General features: G+C 46.1%; 2 protein-coding genes across 6 annotated transcripts in view; one reads left to right on the plus strand and one right to left on the minus strand.

The window, feature by feature from the left end:
- wdpcp (WD repeat containing planar cell polarity effector) overlaps positions 1-5252 on the plus strand; it is a 65007-nt gene extending 59755 nt beyond the window's left edge. For all 3 annotated transcript variants that reach the window (XR_014768779.1, XR_014768780.1, XR_014768781.1), the window contains 2 exons: positions 4167-4406; positions 4703-5252. The gene's annotated coding sequence lies outside the window, so the exon portion shown is untranslated. The remainder of the gene's footprint in view (positions 1-4166; positions 4407-4702) is intronic.
- ehbp1 (EH domain binding protein 1) overlaps positions 2998-17561 on the minus strand; it is a 105491-nt gene continuing 90927 nt past the window's right edge. For all 3 annotated transcript variants that reach the window (XM_084708855.1, XM_084708853.1, XM_084708854.1), the window contains 4 exons: positions 11683-11782; positions 10438-10511; positions 4650-4764; positions 2998-4200 (listed from right to left, as the gene is read on the minus strand). In XM_084708855.1, the coding sequence (XP_084564981.1) occupies positions 4110-4200; positions 4650-4764; positions 10438-10511; positions 11683-11782 (380 nt within the window). In that variant the 3' untranslated portion in view covers positions 2998-4109. The remainder of the gene's footprint in view (positions 4201-4649; positions 4765-10437; positions 10512-11682; positions 11783-17561) is intronic.

Here is a 17561-nt window from a genome sequence, read left to right on the forward strand (position 1 = left end):
AAAGAACAAAGACTTCAAATGCCGTTGTTGTAGTTTACCTTGCCGACAGCATAGGACGGGTATATGCTAGCCTACTGAAAGAGTGGTAGGACATGTGTGTTCAAGCGTTTTCTTATTCAAAAAAATATCTGCCATTCAATACATTTGAGGTCTTCGGGGAATGTTGCATAAATACAAATCAAAAAAAGTTAAATTTAACCATTTTCATTTTTTGTGACCCCCCACCTCATGAATATTAATGAGGGCTAATCCCCACTTACATTTCAGAATGCACGCCGTAAAGTTTAATAGGGAAGACCTCCAAACTCACAGGGACGAAATTTGAAAATAATCCAAGAAAAACCTCTGCCGATCAAAAAGAGACATAGAATAAAACACTTTGAAAATCTCACTTTTTCCAGACATGCCAACAAAAACAGTAACAGAATATCATAGAGGGCCCACTCGCCTAACCGTTCCTCAAAGGGTCGTGGAGATGCTCACAGGACGTTAATAAGGCCTTGCTCGGCTCTTTTGTGGATCTCACAAAATCAACTCATTCTAATTGAGGCCCGGGCTGAAAGCGAGCTAATGTTCAAAGCAAGTGACCGCGGTTGGAACGAAATTACATTTTTACTTAGGCCTATGTGGGCTAACCAATCAAAGGCAAGGATTTACGTGGCCTCTATAGATGTATAAAGTCATCGACAAGAGCACTTTTGGAAGGAGCTGATGCCACTAAAACCTTCAGTAGCTGGGAACGAAGAACAAAGTTATTTTGGAGTTTAAGGTCTGTTCTACACGTACCCTAGTGATGTTAAATCCTGGTTTATTGGGTTAAATTATGTTGTATGCAACTCCAAAGAGGCTGAGAAGGCCCAGTTCAGGTCATATTCCATCCCCCTCCATAGACTATATATCCATAATTTATGCAAAAAGGGCCCTTTTAAAAATATGGTTCTCAAAATCCAGACTTCTTGTTTTTCACCTGATTTAGGCTAGTTAAGACTGAGATAAACCCTTGAACAAGTATCAAGTTATCAAGTTGCAGCAACCTTTTGTAATAGAGTATTTTGTCTAATCCCAAATTGCAGTCGAATTTTCTTAATGCTGAGCTCGTAAAGCCTAGGATTAGGCAGCGAGGAGAGGAGGGGGAAAAGTTTTGTCCCTTTAGCCGGCAGGATTGGAGAGAAGCTCGCGGATGTTGTCGGTGCTTATTAAAACGATGATGCATAAAATACAATATTGTAAGAACCCAGAGCAAGAGGGAACGGTAAGGTTCTCCCTTGGTACATTTTTCGAAGCAGGGTAGGATATTCAGCGGTCGACCACTGCTCAACACCTGCGAGGTGAGGCCATGAGACATCAAAGTCTCTCCAGCCACAATGCTCAGGAGATAATCCATTTCGCTCTCAAGGATTCTCAGCTTCACTATGCTAGAGAGCACAAAAACCCACTTTTACGACGCGCGTTTTGAGACTGTCGTTTTTATGCAGTCTACAATAAATGTTCACATCTCTTAAATTCATTCTTTTGTGATTGGTTAAGGACCAAAACGCGAACATGGTACTCTTAAGACAGGTAAGCAAGTATTCTTTTTCTATTATTTCCTTTTCTCACATTTTGCGTTACGGAAAATTTACATCGAATCTACTCATAATATAGGCATGTGTATTCAAATAACATGGGTGAAGCCATTCCGTTCATACAAGCATCCTCTGAAAACGATAAGAAAATATTTTAATTGTAGCAGTGTTAAATTCGATATTTAGAAAATAGGGCAAACTATATTTAACTAGTTTATTAAATATAAACTTTATATACAAAAAGGCCTATGAAAAAAAGTTGTAATGGTCCCATATCTGTAAAAATATTTTATTTTGTAGCCTAATAGTAGGCCTTGGCTATATTAATAAATAGTAAGTTCAAATGGATCATCCCAAGTCTGTCAAGTAAACAGCCTAGATGTGATAAAAAAAAAATTGGGCTAAGGCATGTGTCAGCAAATTCATTCTGCATAACAAAATGAGACCGTATGCTGTTTGTGGATATTTTTGTAATGTCAGTAACATAGCATATCCTCCTATTCTGTAGTCCAAACGCGAATGCTATTATAATTATTACTATCATAGCCCACTTCAAATGAGTAAATCCTAACGATTTGTTAAGGCAGCAAACAAATGCCATTCACCGGAGTGTAATCGTTTGTGAACGCTTGCTTTTTTCAGCAGATTACAACCACCCATGATAACTGTAGCATAATACAAACTAAAACAAAGCGCCTTAGGGGACATAATATGGATGTACAGTCGGTCCCAAGCAGAGAACCGATCAGCAAATTAATTTGAAAGTATTAGAAAGGCCAGAGAGGACGTCGGCTGTCAAAACCCATTTTCCTTATTCAATCGCGGATGCAAGGCTGTGACCGTGGCTACACTGCACGGTCGCCGCGCCTCCCCAATTCAGACCCTCTCCTCTGCGTCAAACTGGTCGAGGGAAAACATCTGCTACGTACAAAGTGATTTCGTCTAATCTTCCTCAGAGGAACCGCACTCGGCACAGACCTCAAAGAAAACCAAACGCAAATACTAATTTATAAACATGCATAAAGCGCATGGGAATTCCACAGAGCAGCGTTTAATACGCATAGCAATAGTGTGAATACATTGATACAGCAACATACTTAAATTCAGACGAACAACAGACTGGAATAAAAAGTTAGAAATAAACTTCTAATCGGTCACAAGAACCCCCCCCCCCCCCCCTTAAAAAAAACCAAACAATTAAGGTAGGGCCTAAATTATGGCGATTAAAAGGCTTGTGAAACGGCCGCTGTACATTCTTGTTTGTGTAAAACAAGAGTGGACAAACATACAGTCTTTTTTTGTAACAATTAAATGCTAGGGAAGAGCAGCAAATTGTTTCAGCAAACCATACAAATGCATTGATGTTAAAAATGTAGTCTTGACTCAGTAAGTGCATCGAATGCAACCAAGAAAACAAAAGCAAACACATGTCTGGAGTATGAAAGCACAAAGGGACTTTATTGAAGACTTGTGTTATGATAGTGGAATAAATAAACAGATAAATGTTCACAGGTAAAGACATTTCATTGAATGTGGAACAGCTGCGGACATGAAGCATATTTTACTTCTTTAGAATACAATAAATATTAACAAAGTCCTTGAATGACTGCACATGAATGTGATGGTATTCACTTAAGTTCTGACAAACGGTAATAAATAATATTTGTTTTCAACTGCATGGATCCTGGAAAAGGGGGATTTGTAAGCTATTCCTCAGAGCAGTGATGAAAATATACACAACCCCGCCTCCCGTCCTTATTGCTCCCGCCCCCTATTCGCTGAGCCAGCTCTGAAATGTTTGGTAAACCGCATTCACACAACAAATAATAAGTAAAACAAAGTTAAGATTTTTGAACGACTGTTCCCCTCTTTAAGATTTTTTTTACAAGTTGCTTAAAACATTTACGTGAAGTAAATAAAAGATACATAGTCAAGTAATGAACATAGCTTGAAAAGACTGATAAAATATCTTGATAACTGTTTTTCCTCTTTTTGTAGTTGGGTTGAAATGTCAATCAATATCCTCTTCAACATAAACAAAACAATCCCAGATAAAACAACTTGTGCTGTACCTCAAACCATTTCAAACAAATCTTTCCTTAACATTGAAACACTCAGAGACTCTGAGTTATACTGTTTCTGTTATAAACATCTCTGGTTAAAATTATGCAACATTATTGTCCTTTTTTTGTTGTTGCCAGAATCAGAACATAGTTACTTGAATCTGCGGTTTGCACTAGGCTGTATATCACATTATTTATATTACATACAAGTACCTTGCTTGCAAAACAAAACAACTTAAACAGAACATGTGCTGCAAGTGGAGCACATTTTCAGGTCAGTATAATGTTGGTGCAAGGCCCACATTTAGCAGTAAATCTCTCACAACCCTAAACCAAAAATAACATCTGGATTTTCAGGGTTCAAAATAAAGTTTCTGAAATAGTTATTGTGGTAATAATCACAATAATGTTAATCATAACTATAATTATGAAAATAATAATACAATTCTAATATCAACCACATTGTTTGTTGAAAGGCCAATCATTGCAGGACACACTTTTCCTCTTTCTTGGCCATCTTGCCCTTGTTCTGCTCCAGAGTCCTCTCCAGGTGTTCGTCCTCCTCCTCTGCCCTGGGGACACAGGAAAAAGTCAGGGGTCAGAGGTCATCAGGTCAGGCAGTGGAGCGGGAGGCCTACAGGTAGACACGGCTGACTAAGGGGAGCTGCTGAGACGTCATCCTGAACAGGCTCCAACCGAACCCTTCACCAGTCCACTCCCATTGGAGGATTGGCCGTCCCTCTGGGCGTGTCAACCTTTCACACCGACACACAGACAGGTGTGTGGCTACACCCCCCTCCCTCCCTCCCTCCCTCCCTCCCTCCCTCACATTCCTGTCATGACGATGGCCAACTACTGGTCACCTTCAGCTAGTGGACAGCGTTGTGGGACAGCGTTTGGGTGATGCAAGGAATTGGACCACTCAATTCCTCCTCTACACCCTTCTTTGTACAGTGTGTGTATATATATATATATATATATTTACTCATATGCGTATATGAGTCCAGAGCAGGTCACTTACTGTTTCTCCTGGGCGTCCAGGTCTCTGACCAGAGCGTCTCGTTTGTTCACCAGTATGACCAGCTCATCCAGCAGCAGCTGCTCCCGACGCTTCTGGGCCTCCGTCTTCTGCCAGTCTGGAGAAGAGAGAGAAGCACCACGTCCAGTGAAGACCAGGGACTGATGTCCTCCGCCTGCTCTGATGGGGGACTACGGGCTGGGTCAAGGTCCCCACATGTTCACTTGTTAATGACGACCAGTAAAGGTGTTCAAAAGGACCACAGGTCCGAGCAGCTCTACAAACGTCCTTCAAAAGGTTGGACTAGTCTTCACCAGGATGTCCTAACTGCAGAGACTCATCCCCATGACTATATATGGAGTCCATTGACTACGGCGTCTCCGCAAGGAGGGACAGTTTGGCCTTCTTGTAAAGGTAATCATAAGGACCTCCGGTTCTAACTAATTCACAGAGATGTGCTATCGTGGATAAACAGAGCTTTCATTTGACACCTCAGTTGTCACGAGGGACTGTTATACAATCTGCTGGGACCAAAACAAGGCTTAATCTGATAACGCATGATAAAATAAATGTTGATTTATTTCTGTATATAAACTTAAAGTTGAAATGGATAGTTACTTGCATGAACACCAATTGCAACAAACAACAGGACTGGTCTTGTTTGTGCATCAGTATTAAACAGGCTGCTATTGAATACTAGGATTACACAGTACAAAATGAGTGCATGACCTCAATGCTTAGATGACTGCTCATCACAGTCAAGACTCACAATTGAACGTTTAGGCTATACTGTTGATGCAGACATTGTCAACATTGACTACGTTTTCTTTATCTTTCCAGTTCAACAAAAACAACAATTAAGTAAATAAACATTCGGCAATCCCCCAGTTCTCCCGCCCTAACCAGGAGGAGGTCCCACAGGGCCCAGATGGGACCCTCGTCCAAATCCTCTCTCACCATACCCCAGGGGGAAGGCTGCCCCCGCAGGAGAGCACTCTCCCTGGGGCTCAAATATCCGCCCGACACCCCCTGCCCCAGATACACCCAACACCACCACACACTCCCCATGTACATTAGCAGCGTAGATTACCCTGCAGCAGCACAGCAGAGGCACAAAGCTAGCACAGCTACGCTCCAGCTAACTGGGAAGGAAAGTGTCCCCCCCTAGCCTAGCAACGTCCCAGTCGCTCATCCCCCGGCCCCATTACTCAAACGCAGAGGTTAACTTCAACCCTCTATCAATATTTAACCTCCTATTGATTAGAGAAGAAAAGGAATGTTGTCAAATGTCAGTCCTAAAATAAGTGCGCTTTATTAAAAATAAATATTTCCCCCTTCGTTTGGTCAAATTGTGCTGGTCGGGGGGTGTGTGTGTGTGTGTGTCATGCTGGGCGCTGTGTGTTTGTCCTGAAAGGTCTGCTCTCTCTTCATTGGGCCTGGACGGCCCTTTGAAGTCGACCACAGAGCGAAATGAACACAGTCCCAATATTTGGCCCTTTCCTCCCTTTCTTTCTCTCCCTTTGCTCTCTCCTTTTCTCTCTCAGGGAACCAAATTACTCTCCTCTTCCGACAGTCGTGTCATTAGTCTTTGTAGGGACTAATACCTAAAATATGCCAAAAATGTCAGATCCTGTATTTGATGTTTTTTGATGAGGGAAAAGGAGACAGAGAGAGGGGGGGGGTGCTGTGTGAACCTAGAGAAATACTTTTGAAATGTAAGAACAAAAGAAGAGACTATCCAATGTAACTGCAAGAAATGAACAACCAAACTACTGAAATTAAAAGTTTACAATCCCTGTTCTCCCCTTTACTGTCATACGGTATCCCACAATTTCCTTACCAAAAAGGCCTGCCTAGAAGCTGAGGGTACCACCCACTTTTAACAAGTACAGAATAATCCTCCCCTTCCTCCATGCACTTTCAAGCCAAAAAGCTAAAGTTCTAGTCGACCAGGGGGAGGTTGTGTGTTTGTGTGTGTGAGGGAGGGAGGGGGGGGCATGCAGCTGTCAATCACATCTCCTGCGGTCCCGCCCCCCTCATTTGGAAAGTAAACAATAAAGAGGGCCGATGAGAGACATGGCCGAGCAAACGAGAGCAGGGGAGGCTGGGTAACCAGACACCTCCAGGAGGGAAAAAAAACACTGCAGCCCTCTCTCTAGCCCTGATAGAGTAGAGAAAGAGGACCTGGTGCTATGACTGTGTGCAATCCTTTTTGGATTACCTCCTCTCCCTCCCTTTCTCTCTCTCTCTGGGCCCTGGGACATCACGTGCGTATTCAGATAACCCTACCAGTGCACACCAATGGTAACCATGTGAGTCTGCACAAGGCACACAAGAATGCGCTGGTTCAAATCCCTGTGAACCCCCCCCTTCACACTCCACCCACTAGTCCCTCCGATGTTAGATGTATTCTGAGAGGGAGGGGGGACTTCTGCACACTATTGCCGCCTATAAACACATTCAGGCTCACAACTTTGTACATGGCGTACACACAAGACGCTTTGAGGGCGAGAGTGATGTAAGCAGGGGTACCCGAGTGAATCAGAGATTTTTATTTGCCCAAGACTCCCTCCCTCCCTCCCTCCCTCCCTCCCTCCCTCCCTCCCTCCCTCCCTCCCTCCCTCCCTCCCTCCCTCCCTCCCTCCCTCCCTCCCTCCCTCCCTCCCTCCCTCCCGTCCGTTCTGTCGCTCTCGTTCATTTGGAATGTCCCCAAAAGACTGCTTTGGATTAGGGCCAAACAAAGTCAAGAGACAAAGACTAGGCTAAAAGAGGAGGAGGACGATGATGGCGAGGTGCTGGCAGCGTCTTGTTCAGTTCACCTCTTTCAGAACAAATATGGCGGACTAGTGGGTGATTGCGACCTGAAGCTAGGTGACACTCACACTGTGGACTATGGGGAGACAAAGACAGCTAGCAGAAGCAACTAGACAAGTCTGCAGTTTGGAGGGGGGGAGAGGGGGGGAGATCTTACTCCGTCAGAAAACGGCTAACTTTTGTGTTGTTCACATATACTGCTAATTCAACAAAACTTTTGTTAACGCTGTGAAGGACGAACAGAACGGGCAGCACTTCAACCTCCAACAGCTTCCCTACAGCAGGGAAGGATGTGACGGGAACACTGAGAGACCAATCGAAAGAGGTCAAAAGTCAACCCACAAAAAGAAAAGTGGTCCACAAAAGTATTTTTCGAAAAGGTGGTGCACACTTTGTTTTCTTGTTTGGGAGGAGGCACCCTCGATGACGGGATTTAAAAAACCTGGGTCCCTTATCTCCAGTTCCAGTCAACTAGCAACCCTGAAAGAGGCTGCCTCGTCATCAAAGGGGGCCCCATGTGATCGTATTCCACACTGCACCTAATCAATCCGGGTCTACAGCGCACGGCCCCCAACAACAACAACAACAAAGCGGGGGGGGGGGGGGACGGACGCTGTGTGAGGAGAAGTGGGGTGGGTAAGCTCCTGCATAGGATTACATATTGATTTTGAACACATAAAAAACCTTATCATATCAGACCGTAACAAGGAAAGCTCGGGGACCTGGCTATGCAGAAATCCCTTTTAGGTGGCGAGAGAGCGTCCACTTTCAAAAGGTGCAAGTGTGTGGGTGTGTTTGTGTGTGTTTGTGTGTGTGTGAATGGTTAAGCAGATAAAGGGGGCATAGTGGATCAATTTGGTTGCGGGGAGATGAGAGCGTGGCATGCAGATGGCATTTTTGGGCCTGGCATCAGACCAAGGAGATACAAGGAGGTGTAATCGCTGGACATGCCTATAAACAACATTAGGTGTGTCCCGTCTCCCCCCCCCCCCCCCCCATGTCCTCTATCCTCACCCCTGCGGGGGAGATGCAGTACTTTTCTAACTCTTTCTACTATCTACCTCTTTCCCCTCCCCATCCCATGCTCTCCTGTTTTTGCTATCCCTCGTCCTCCACTCTCCTCCTTTCCTTCACTGTCTCGCCATGTCCTGACAAGCAGGGCTATCAATGGAGCACAGGACATGCAGCCTATGGACTCAACGGGCCCCCTGGAGTGAGGGCGTGGCCTGGGAAGACTTTTGCATGCTGGAAATGGGCAAAGTCTCTCAAACCAGTTTGGACAGTACTATTGTTGTCTTAATACAATGATGCAGGTAAAATGTCCACGTGACAACCAAGATGTCCACATCCTTAGAAAAACACTGGGAAGTACTGCTCGACTCAGATCTTTAAAAATGGCGTTAGGGATTAGGAGAGGGCGAGAGGGTTATGGAGCGAGAGAGAGCGAGAGAGGTTCAAGAGAGGGTTATGGAGAGAGACAGAGAGTGGATGGAAAAGATGGGGGGTGTACTGGAGAAGGGTTAGTGTGTGTATATCTCTGCCAGGTGTGTATATCTCAGTGGTGTGTGTATATCTGTGTCTCTCACTGGTCTGCCTCCTCCAGTGCTGCTCTCTCTCTGTCATCGACTGGCCAACCAAATCAGCAATTACCTGCACGCCCGGTCATCGCTCAATGGACCTGCCCAAGCACCAAATAAGAGCAGTAGAGGGATACACACACACACACACACGTGGCGCACGCACACACAGATTTCCTCACTCCTGACACGCAACCAATCGTTTTCCTTGCAGGTTGTTTACACACACACACATACACACACACCGCTTGCCTCACCAGCCGCTCAGAACTATCTCAGCCTCGCCACAGAAAGGTTGAGCATGTGAATGTTAAGTGCTTCCCTTAAGGGGGGAAAATAGGGCCAACTGATAAGTTAGTCACTGGGAAATTCAACAAGTCCACATGAATCCAGCGAAGAGCACAGCTGTGTGTCCTCATCTTCTCTACCACCTTTTTCTCTCTACGACTGAGACACACACACATGGAACCAGTCACATTCATTTACCTGTGCATGGACACAGGCGTGCACGCACACACAAAGAAATACAATTATTTACTGAAATGATTGGGCATAGTTGAATACACAGCAATATTTCATATCCCACTCAAGGTCTTCAATAAACTGACAACCTGGCCAAGGCAACTGTGGAGGCAGACCAGAGCAATCAAGCTGAGAAAGCAGGATTGGCATGTGTGGCTTCCCGCTCCACAGCTCCAGTTCGGCTATGCATGTCTGTCTTTTCCACAGCCTACCTCCCAGCTAATTACAATTGATTTATTATGGATCAGGGAGCTTATCAGTTGCTATAAGAAATTACCATGGCGGCGTGAGAGGGTAAGGGGGGGGGGTCAACATCGAATGGCAAAATCAATTTGCATTGATTGCGCAAGGTTCATTTTGCCAAAGAGGACACAGTCGAAAGGATTTAACTTCTCGAGGCCCCGGCAACTTTGATATGACACAATGGATGCTCTCCGAAGCCCTGGTATAAATAACAAGCTTTCTTAGTAATATGTACCTCCAGTTTACCTGCATGTCTGTGTGGCTAGATTTCAAATCAGGCATCTGCTATTCAGGCCTGGCGTACGGAGACAGATAGCATTGATCAAGTGGCACCGACCCGAGATTGGTGGTCGTAATCCGCACAGGGGGCACACAACACACACGCGTGCACGAACACACCAGTCAAGAATTAACACGCTGTCCTGTTTTCAGGACAGGTAAGACGGATAAATATTTCCATTACAATGAAACTGATCACTACGGGTGATAAGTGCTTATTCAGTTTTATGAATGATGTAGATATTCTCCGCTTATCCAACCACCTGCAGCCTGTCTCTCCCCCTCGCCCCCCCACACCTCCCCTCGCCCCCTCCCCCCCCACACCTCCCTCCCCACCTCCCCCCCGCCCCTCTTACCCTCTATGGCCAGCATGGCCCGCAGCTCGCGGTTCAGCAGTTCGAAGCGCCTCTCCAGATCGTGCTCTTTCTCCCTGTGGCAAGTTGGGGAAAACAAAGTTCATCAATATGTTAATGAGTAAATCATTAAACACTTAAAGAAACCTGTAATAAACATTGATCACGCCAGTCGCTGGAACCTGCTCCCGCGCCACATTAATCTACTGCAAATGACTGATACAGAAAACGTCTACCCTGTCTGGGCGAAGCCGCGAGCGAGCGTGTGGGTGTTTAGGTTAAAAGGTAACTAGAGAGAAGGACTGAGACGGATGGAGATGGAGTGGTAGAATAGGGCAGGTAAAAAGGGGAAGTGTGTGTGTGTGTGTTGGGGGAGGCGTTGGCACACAAATTCAATTCCCTACATCTTTCAGGCATATTAGAAAACGAGCTAATTCTCTGCGTAATAGAATTTGTCCTTCAGAGGCGCCTTTCTCTCCCTGCCACAAAGAGAGGAATGAAAGGAGCTAATAATCAGACCCTCTGTCAATTGGCCACTTTAAAATCCCCCCACCCCCATCCCTTTTCCCACGATATAATGTGATTATGAATACTTCAATCTCTCATTTACCCGGCTCTTTGAAAACCTCCGTTTTTAAACCTGCTTTAAAAAAAAGGTGTGCGTGTCTCACCGCCTGTCATAACTGACCACACAAAGGGCCGAGAGCGGGGGGGGAATTCTGATCTGCCGGGGTCTCATTGATTCCTTATAGAGTCAACATGGACATCGATGTATGGATAAACAGGACGCGGAGAGTCGGATGGTCTAATAGGATCAAAGGTTGAAGCTGCTGTGCGATGTCAGGGTTTGTCTTACAGAACACATGCGGGTTTGAATGTGAAACGCTGTGTGTGTATTGGCCGGTTGGAACAGAGACATTTTAAACATCAGGACAACTGAGCACAATTAAGACAAGCTCGGCAAGCACATCAATAAACAGCAGGAATGACCGTACGCAGGCAGACAGACAAACAGCAAGATGGACAGACAGGCAGACTGCAAGACAAGGCAGGCAGACAAACAGGCAGACTGCAAGACAAGGCAGGCAGACAGACAGGCAGACTGCAAGACAAGGCAGGCAGACAGACAGGCAGACTGCAAGGCAAGGCAGGGCAGGCAGACAGACAGGCAGACTGCAAGGCAAGGCAGGCAGACAGACAGACAGGCAGACTGCAAGACAAGGCAGGCAGACAGACAGGCAGACTTACAGCAGAGACAGTTGGTTCTGTCGTCTGATGAGAGCATTCTTCTTGTTGACCAGCATGAACCACTCCTGCATCATGGCCTCCTCCTCCTCCTTGTTGTTCCCTGGAACGAGCACACACACACACACACACAGCCGTATAACTGCTGGTTCACACACTCACCACCACCAAGCTGGAAATAATGTTGAAATAAAAATCAGAAAACAACAATGAAAAGCCTCACAAACATCACTCAGGTATCCCGTATTGAGCACCACAAACACATGGACTAATGTAAATAAACATTACTCTCAGGGAGGTGCCATTTCTCCAGGCTGGCTGGGTGTGTGTGTGTGTGTGTGTGTGTGTGGATGTGTGTGTGTACACGCACGCGTCTTCACTGGGTAAACGCTTGCGTCGCCCCATGCCTTCCCGACGTCAATATGACTTCAACCGGTGGCGGGATTAACTCTGCGATTACCAGTCAAGCTCTTTTATAGACTGGAGCCCTGCGCTGTAGGCAGTGCATATCCCTCTCATCACTCAGCGGGCCAGCAAACACACGGTACCTCTACATACTGAAGTAGCACCTCGACCTGCTAACATAGCACCTCTGCATACTAACGTGATACCTCGACCTGCTAACATGCTCTATACACAACTTTGAGGTTAACCCGCGCTGGCGAGCGCCTATTGTAAATGTTAGTCCCAAGCCTGAGGTCAAACCTCCGGTTCACACGGCTGAATCGTGCTTTATGTTGAGGCTCGGTAATAAGCCTCTTGGCTTGTTAATGTGTTCTGAATGCAATATAATGGTATGTTTGAAAGGTATGTTAAGCCAAAGGGAAAACAACTCTCAAGTCCCTGTCAGATCTGTGTTTGTGTGGTTTGAGTCAGTGAAGTGTGTGTCGAGATGTACGGACGTACTCGGTGTTGGGTATTAGCAGCATTACACTGACACTCATTATGTCTTCTGAAGGGGAAGGAGGGGAGAGATGAGAGATCTCTTTAGGGCTTATGTTTTCACCTCTCGCAGTCTTTCACGCTCTCTGTCTCTCTACCAACTCAGCAGGTTCCCTCATAGCTGACATGATCTGACAAGCCTAGACAATAGAATTTGCATGAGGACACAACCCTCATATTTGTAATTGGGTAGGCAGAGGGAGAGAAAGAGAGACTAAGGAAGAGATTAAGAAAGGGGCACGCACTTGTATACGAGTGATGCTGTGATCACAAAGTTCGGTGTAGGACTATCCGTTTCAGTTTCTCAGACCCAAGAGAGACAGGAGAGTCATCTGGGCAGTGTGTGTGTGTCTTTCTCACACCCACCGCAGTGTCACTCAAGCCGGAAAAGAGGGATTGTTCTGCACCGAGGATGACAATAGGCTGCCGTACGAACATTCCGGATGCTCTGAGCTATACCAGATGTATGTAATTTCATTTAGGTGCGTGTGTGTGCGAGTCAAAAGGGATGTCAGGATTTAAAGAATCGCCGGTGCCTGGATTACTGTAGTCAACTTTGAAATGGACGACATTTGGGTGGGGGGGATAAACCCCCACTCTGACAGGTCATTGTGCCGCCACACTGTCATATAAAACAAGCAAATAATAATGGCCGATATTAAGCTCCTGTGACATTGTGGCGAGGCGGGAGGAAGACGAGGGGGGGATTAGGGAAGCTATCCCCCCGCCGCTAGCCGCCCTCATCCTTGAATGGAGAGTGGGGGCGCGCGGGGGGGGGGGGGGGGGGCGGCTCTGGGTGAGAGGGGATGTGGGAAGAGAAGGAGATGGAGGAGGGAGAGGTGGAATGGAGGATAGAAAAATGATTAAACCGTAGGGAGAGAGAAGTTTGGGTGAGAAAGGAGTGATTTGGGATGGGGAACATAGTGAAGGGGAGAAAGGCAGGTGTGGAGTAAGATAGGGAGGAGCAAGTGGAAGGAGCTGGAATGGTCTAGAGGGGTAGAGGAAGGTGAATGACGGGAGGGGGGTTAGGGCAGAGAACAGCTGCTTGTTTACCTCTGTCAAGCTCAACTCTGACCTCAAGACACCTCAGGTGTCTGCTTTGTTCTCTACCAGCCACACACGCACGCACACACGACACAAAAAAAGGTGTCCCTTAAAACATCCTGGGTTGTCTAGTTGTTCTGTAAGCACCTTGGGACGGTCCTCCCACATAATATACAGTGTGTGACACAATGTGTTAATGGCTCACCCCCTCTCTTATACCTAGAGGGATGAAAAGGCTTTATGAAACGACTCCCCACTAGCTTCCTGTACCAAAATGGTCGAGCACACATGCGTCAAGATACAATCAAAGGCCGGACACACGTTCACACAGAAACAAACAAGATACTCGCGATACATCCTAGCACTTGATCAGATTTCCGTTCGTCCTCGCGCACGCACACACACACACACACAACAAAGAACAAGGTGCATCACAAGGCTCGTGGCCAAGTAGAGAATGTGTGTGTGGGTGAGCAAGCTAGCTTCTATAGCCAAATAAGATTAAGATAGCCATCTTGGCCCGTGTTCCATTCAGACCAGATAGGAATAATGAAAACCCCCTGTGGTGCTAAACCTGCAGCTTGTCCTGGTGGCCCACACTGATTATCACCTGACAGCTACACCCAGTGACACACACACACACACACACACACACACTGACTTGAACCATGCAAATAAAAAAATATATTTTGTGACTGGTGCAGACACTTAATGTAAATCAGTGAATTGTTAAGTGAACTGATTTACATCGTTGAAAGCCAAACCTAGATCCTCTGTTTTCAATCAAATGGCTGCATGTTAATAATTGGCTTGACTGGTCAGGCAAAAACCATTGTTTCTGTCAATAAAGGAAAACTGGACAAAGGGATGGGGAATAAAAGAGAAGAGAGAAAATAAATATCATAAAGCCTGTGATCACAGCGCGCTCTTCTCATTTCTTATCCGTCCATTTTTCTGTTTAATCCAATGAGAAATAATCCAATTTGTCTATCAGACTTTTAAAAAGGGAACAGGGTGTGTGTGTGTGTGTGTGGGCATGGAGGGGTGGGAGACGCTCCACAGTGTTTGATTGTGGTACGAGCCTCGTGTTCTGCTCTACGCTCTCCCTGCTGCTGCTGCTGTGGGTGTCCAGCAGGGACCACGAGGTGGGAGACAAACACAAAGGCAATAAAGAAGGGGGGGGGGGGGAGCACAAGATGAACATTGTTTCCCGTGATTAAGTAAGAGCTCATTAAGAAGCCGTCGCCGTGGCGATCTGAATATGCATGAAGGGGGTGGGTTGGGGCTGAAGTAATCTGATGGGTTTGCAGTGGTGGTGACCGGAGGGGGTGCGGGGATTGTGGGTAAGTAAGTAGCCTACTAAAGGCTTGATTTAATTACTGTGAGTGGCCGAGCAAGCTAAAGGAGCTAGAGCCTTGTTAGCGGACAACAGAGAGAGAGTGTGTGTGTGTGTGTGTGTGTGTGTGTGTGTGTGTGAGAGAGAATTCAAGAGTGTGTGTGTGGGAGCAAGAGTGTGTGTGTTTGTGTGTGTGAGAGAAAGAGAGAGAAAGAACCCACTAGCAGGCAAGCTAGTTTAGCTTTGGTCTAGCCTTCTAGCGCTAATCTTCTGGATAAGGCAAAGCAGGCCTTTGTACCAAAGAAGAGGACTGTCACTGGTGGCATAACAGGTCAAACACATTCTCTCTTGTTCAAGCCAAACTGGTTAAATGCTAACTCAATTTCAGCCTCTCCTCGGCACTCTCTCTTTTTTATATTCCCAAGGGCTGGCTTTAAAGGACAGCTACACAGTTACCCAAATTAACCAAGCCCTCCAATCTCAATCAAATTATTGAAATGACAATTAGAATGTAAACCAAAAATCACCAATAGGGTATTGCAACTCATATCCCAGTCACACACTTTCCATCTCCGTTTTCCACCCCCCCCCCACTCGTCCTCAGCACATCTCTCCCGGAGCAGCGTGGAGGGTTTTAGGGAGGGTGTAAGGCCTTTTCTCTTTCTTCAATGCTACAATGGCCTGGCGAATGGAGCAAATTCCTGCTTTATTGAACCTGGATATAATGTCTGTGAATGGAACACATTAACCAATTCATTCTTGCCTCCCTCGGTAAAGGAAGAGAAGAAAAGTGGGGGGGGGGGAGGGAGAGACGGGAAAAAAAGCCTCCCCTCGTACAGGTTTCAATGGCCGCCTTTTCCACTGGTGTCAATTGTCAACGAATGCTTGCTTTACGGCTTACAATGACAGCAGAGGGGAGGGGGGTGGGGTGGGAGATGGAGAGAGGAGGCGGAGGAAGGGAATTCATAATCATAAGTGGTGTTAAACGGCAGGGAGACAAACTCGGAGGGCGAGGAGAGGGGTCGGCAAAGTCGCTTTTAATGAGATGGGTACTTTGAGTCTGTACATACACCGTTATCACCCCCAGCGCCTTTCATGTCATTGTCTGAATGTGTGTTCCCGGTGTGTGTGTGTGTCAGTGACAACGCTCGACACAGATGATGGGTTTGCCCCCCAAATATTTCTTCCCCTCATCTCCCTCATTCTCTATCACTTCACCCTCTCAGTACACACACCCCTGGACAAACACTGCCAACCCAGAAGCTCGCAGCCCAACAACCTCCAAACACCTCTCACTTCACCGCAAAGTTCTGTGTGTGTGTGTGTGTGTGTGTGTGTGTGTGTGTGTGTGTGTGTGTGTGTGTGTAAAGAGTAAGGTTGTGAGAGTCTTGTGCAAACAACCCTCAGTAATAGATTTCCTCTTAAGCTGAAATGTGTATTTCGGTAGTTCACCTTGTTGAACAGAGACTCTCATCAGAGCCTCTAATCCAGCTACTCCCTCCTTTTGTTTTTCTACATTTCCATACGGTTTATTTCGGAAACCATTCGCATGTAGAAAAAGTGGGTCAGACGACACCAGAAGTCATACCGCCAGTAAATTCATTTTGTCTTGCAGCATCAGACGAGCCGTGACAATCACACAAATACACTCCTCCACTCCCCTTCCTCTCTCCCTCGCTCCCCCACTCCATCAAATTGTGTTTTTCCTCCAAATCAATAAACATTATCAGAGAGTGGCAGACTATGGGCTGGTGGCAGCAGTCCCTCTCTCTCTTCAGGTTCCCACTGTCCTGTCTATCTCAGCCCGGGTTAGAAGGCCAGACGTGTGTACATAGGACACGCGCGCACACACACACACACACACACACACACACACACACACACACACACACACACACACACAGACAGACAGACAGACACACACACACAGACAGACACACAAACACACGTTAGCGACATAAGCTTGCCACGCTAGCACACACATACAAACAGGGAGAGAAACGAACCAGATAGACAGGGACACATTGATACCCAGGACACCATTGGGCCGTATACACACACGCACACATATTAAAGCACATCATAGCACAGTATCTGTATAAACCTAACCACAATATGAAAAATGAAAAAAAGAAGTAATCATCATAAAATTGAACAGAATCCAGCGACATTCTAAATCAACAACCATAAAAATATATTACAGTGAACTAATTCAAGTGTCTTAGACACCTGGAAACCATTTCGAACGATGGTCTTAAAAAAACGAACAAAAATATTATTTTAAAGGTAGAGAATGAACCTTTCTTATCAAAGTCACCATCGACATTGCTAAAGGTATTGCTTTACTTTCTTCTCCGGCACTTTAGGCTAGCTCGGGCTGTGTTGTATGTGGCGCGTGTCTGAATCAAGAGCATTTCGACAACACCATAACACTTCAGGTAATTAATATAGCAAGAAGGGGCAGATGGGGGGATAGGGGGAGACAGTGTGTGTGTGTGCCAGTAGCAATTGAGTAGCTGACAGTAGCTCACCTGGTGTTACCCCCCTATAAGGTACATCA

Source organism: Hypomesus nipponensis, chromosome 11 (genome assembly GCF_054491055.1).
Source record: "Hypomesus nipponensis isolate SF chromosome 11, ASM5449105v1, whole genome shotgun sequence".
Lineage (NCBI taxonomy): Eukaryota > Metazoa > Chordata > Actinopteri > Osmeriformes > Osmeridae > Hypomesus > Hypomesus nipponensis.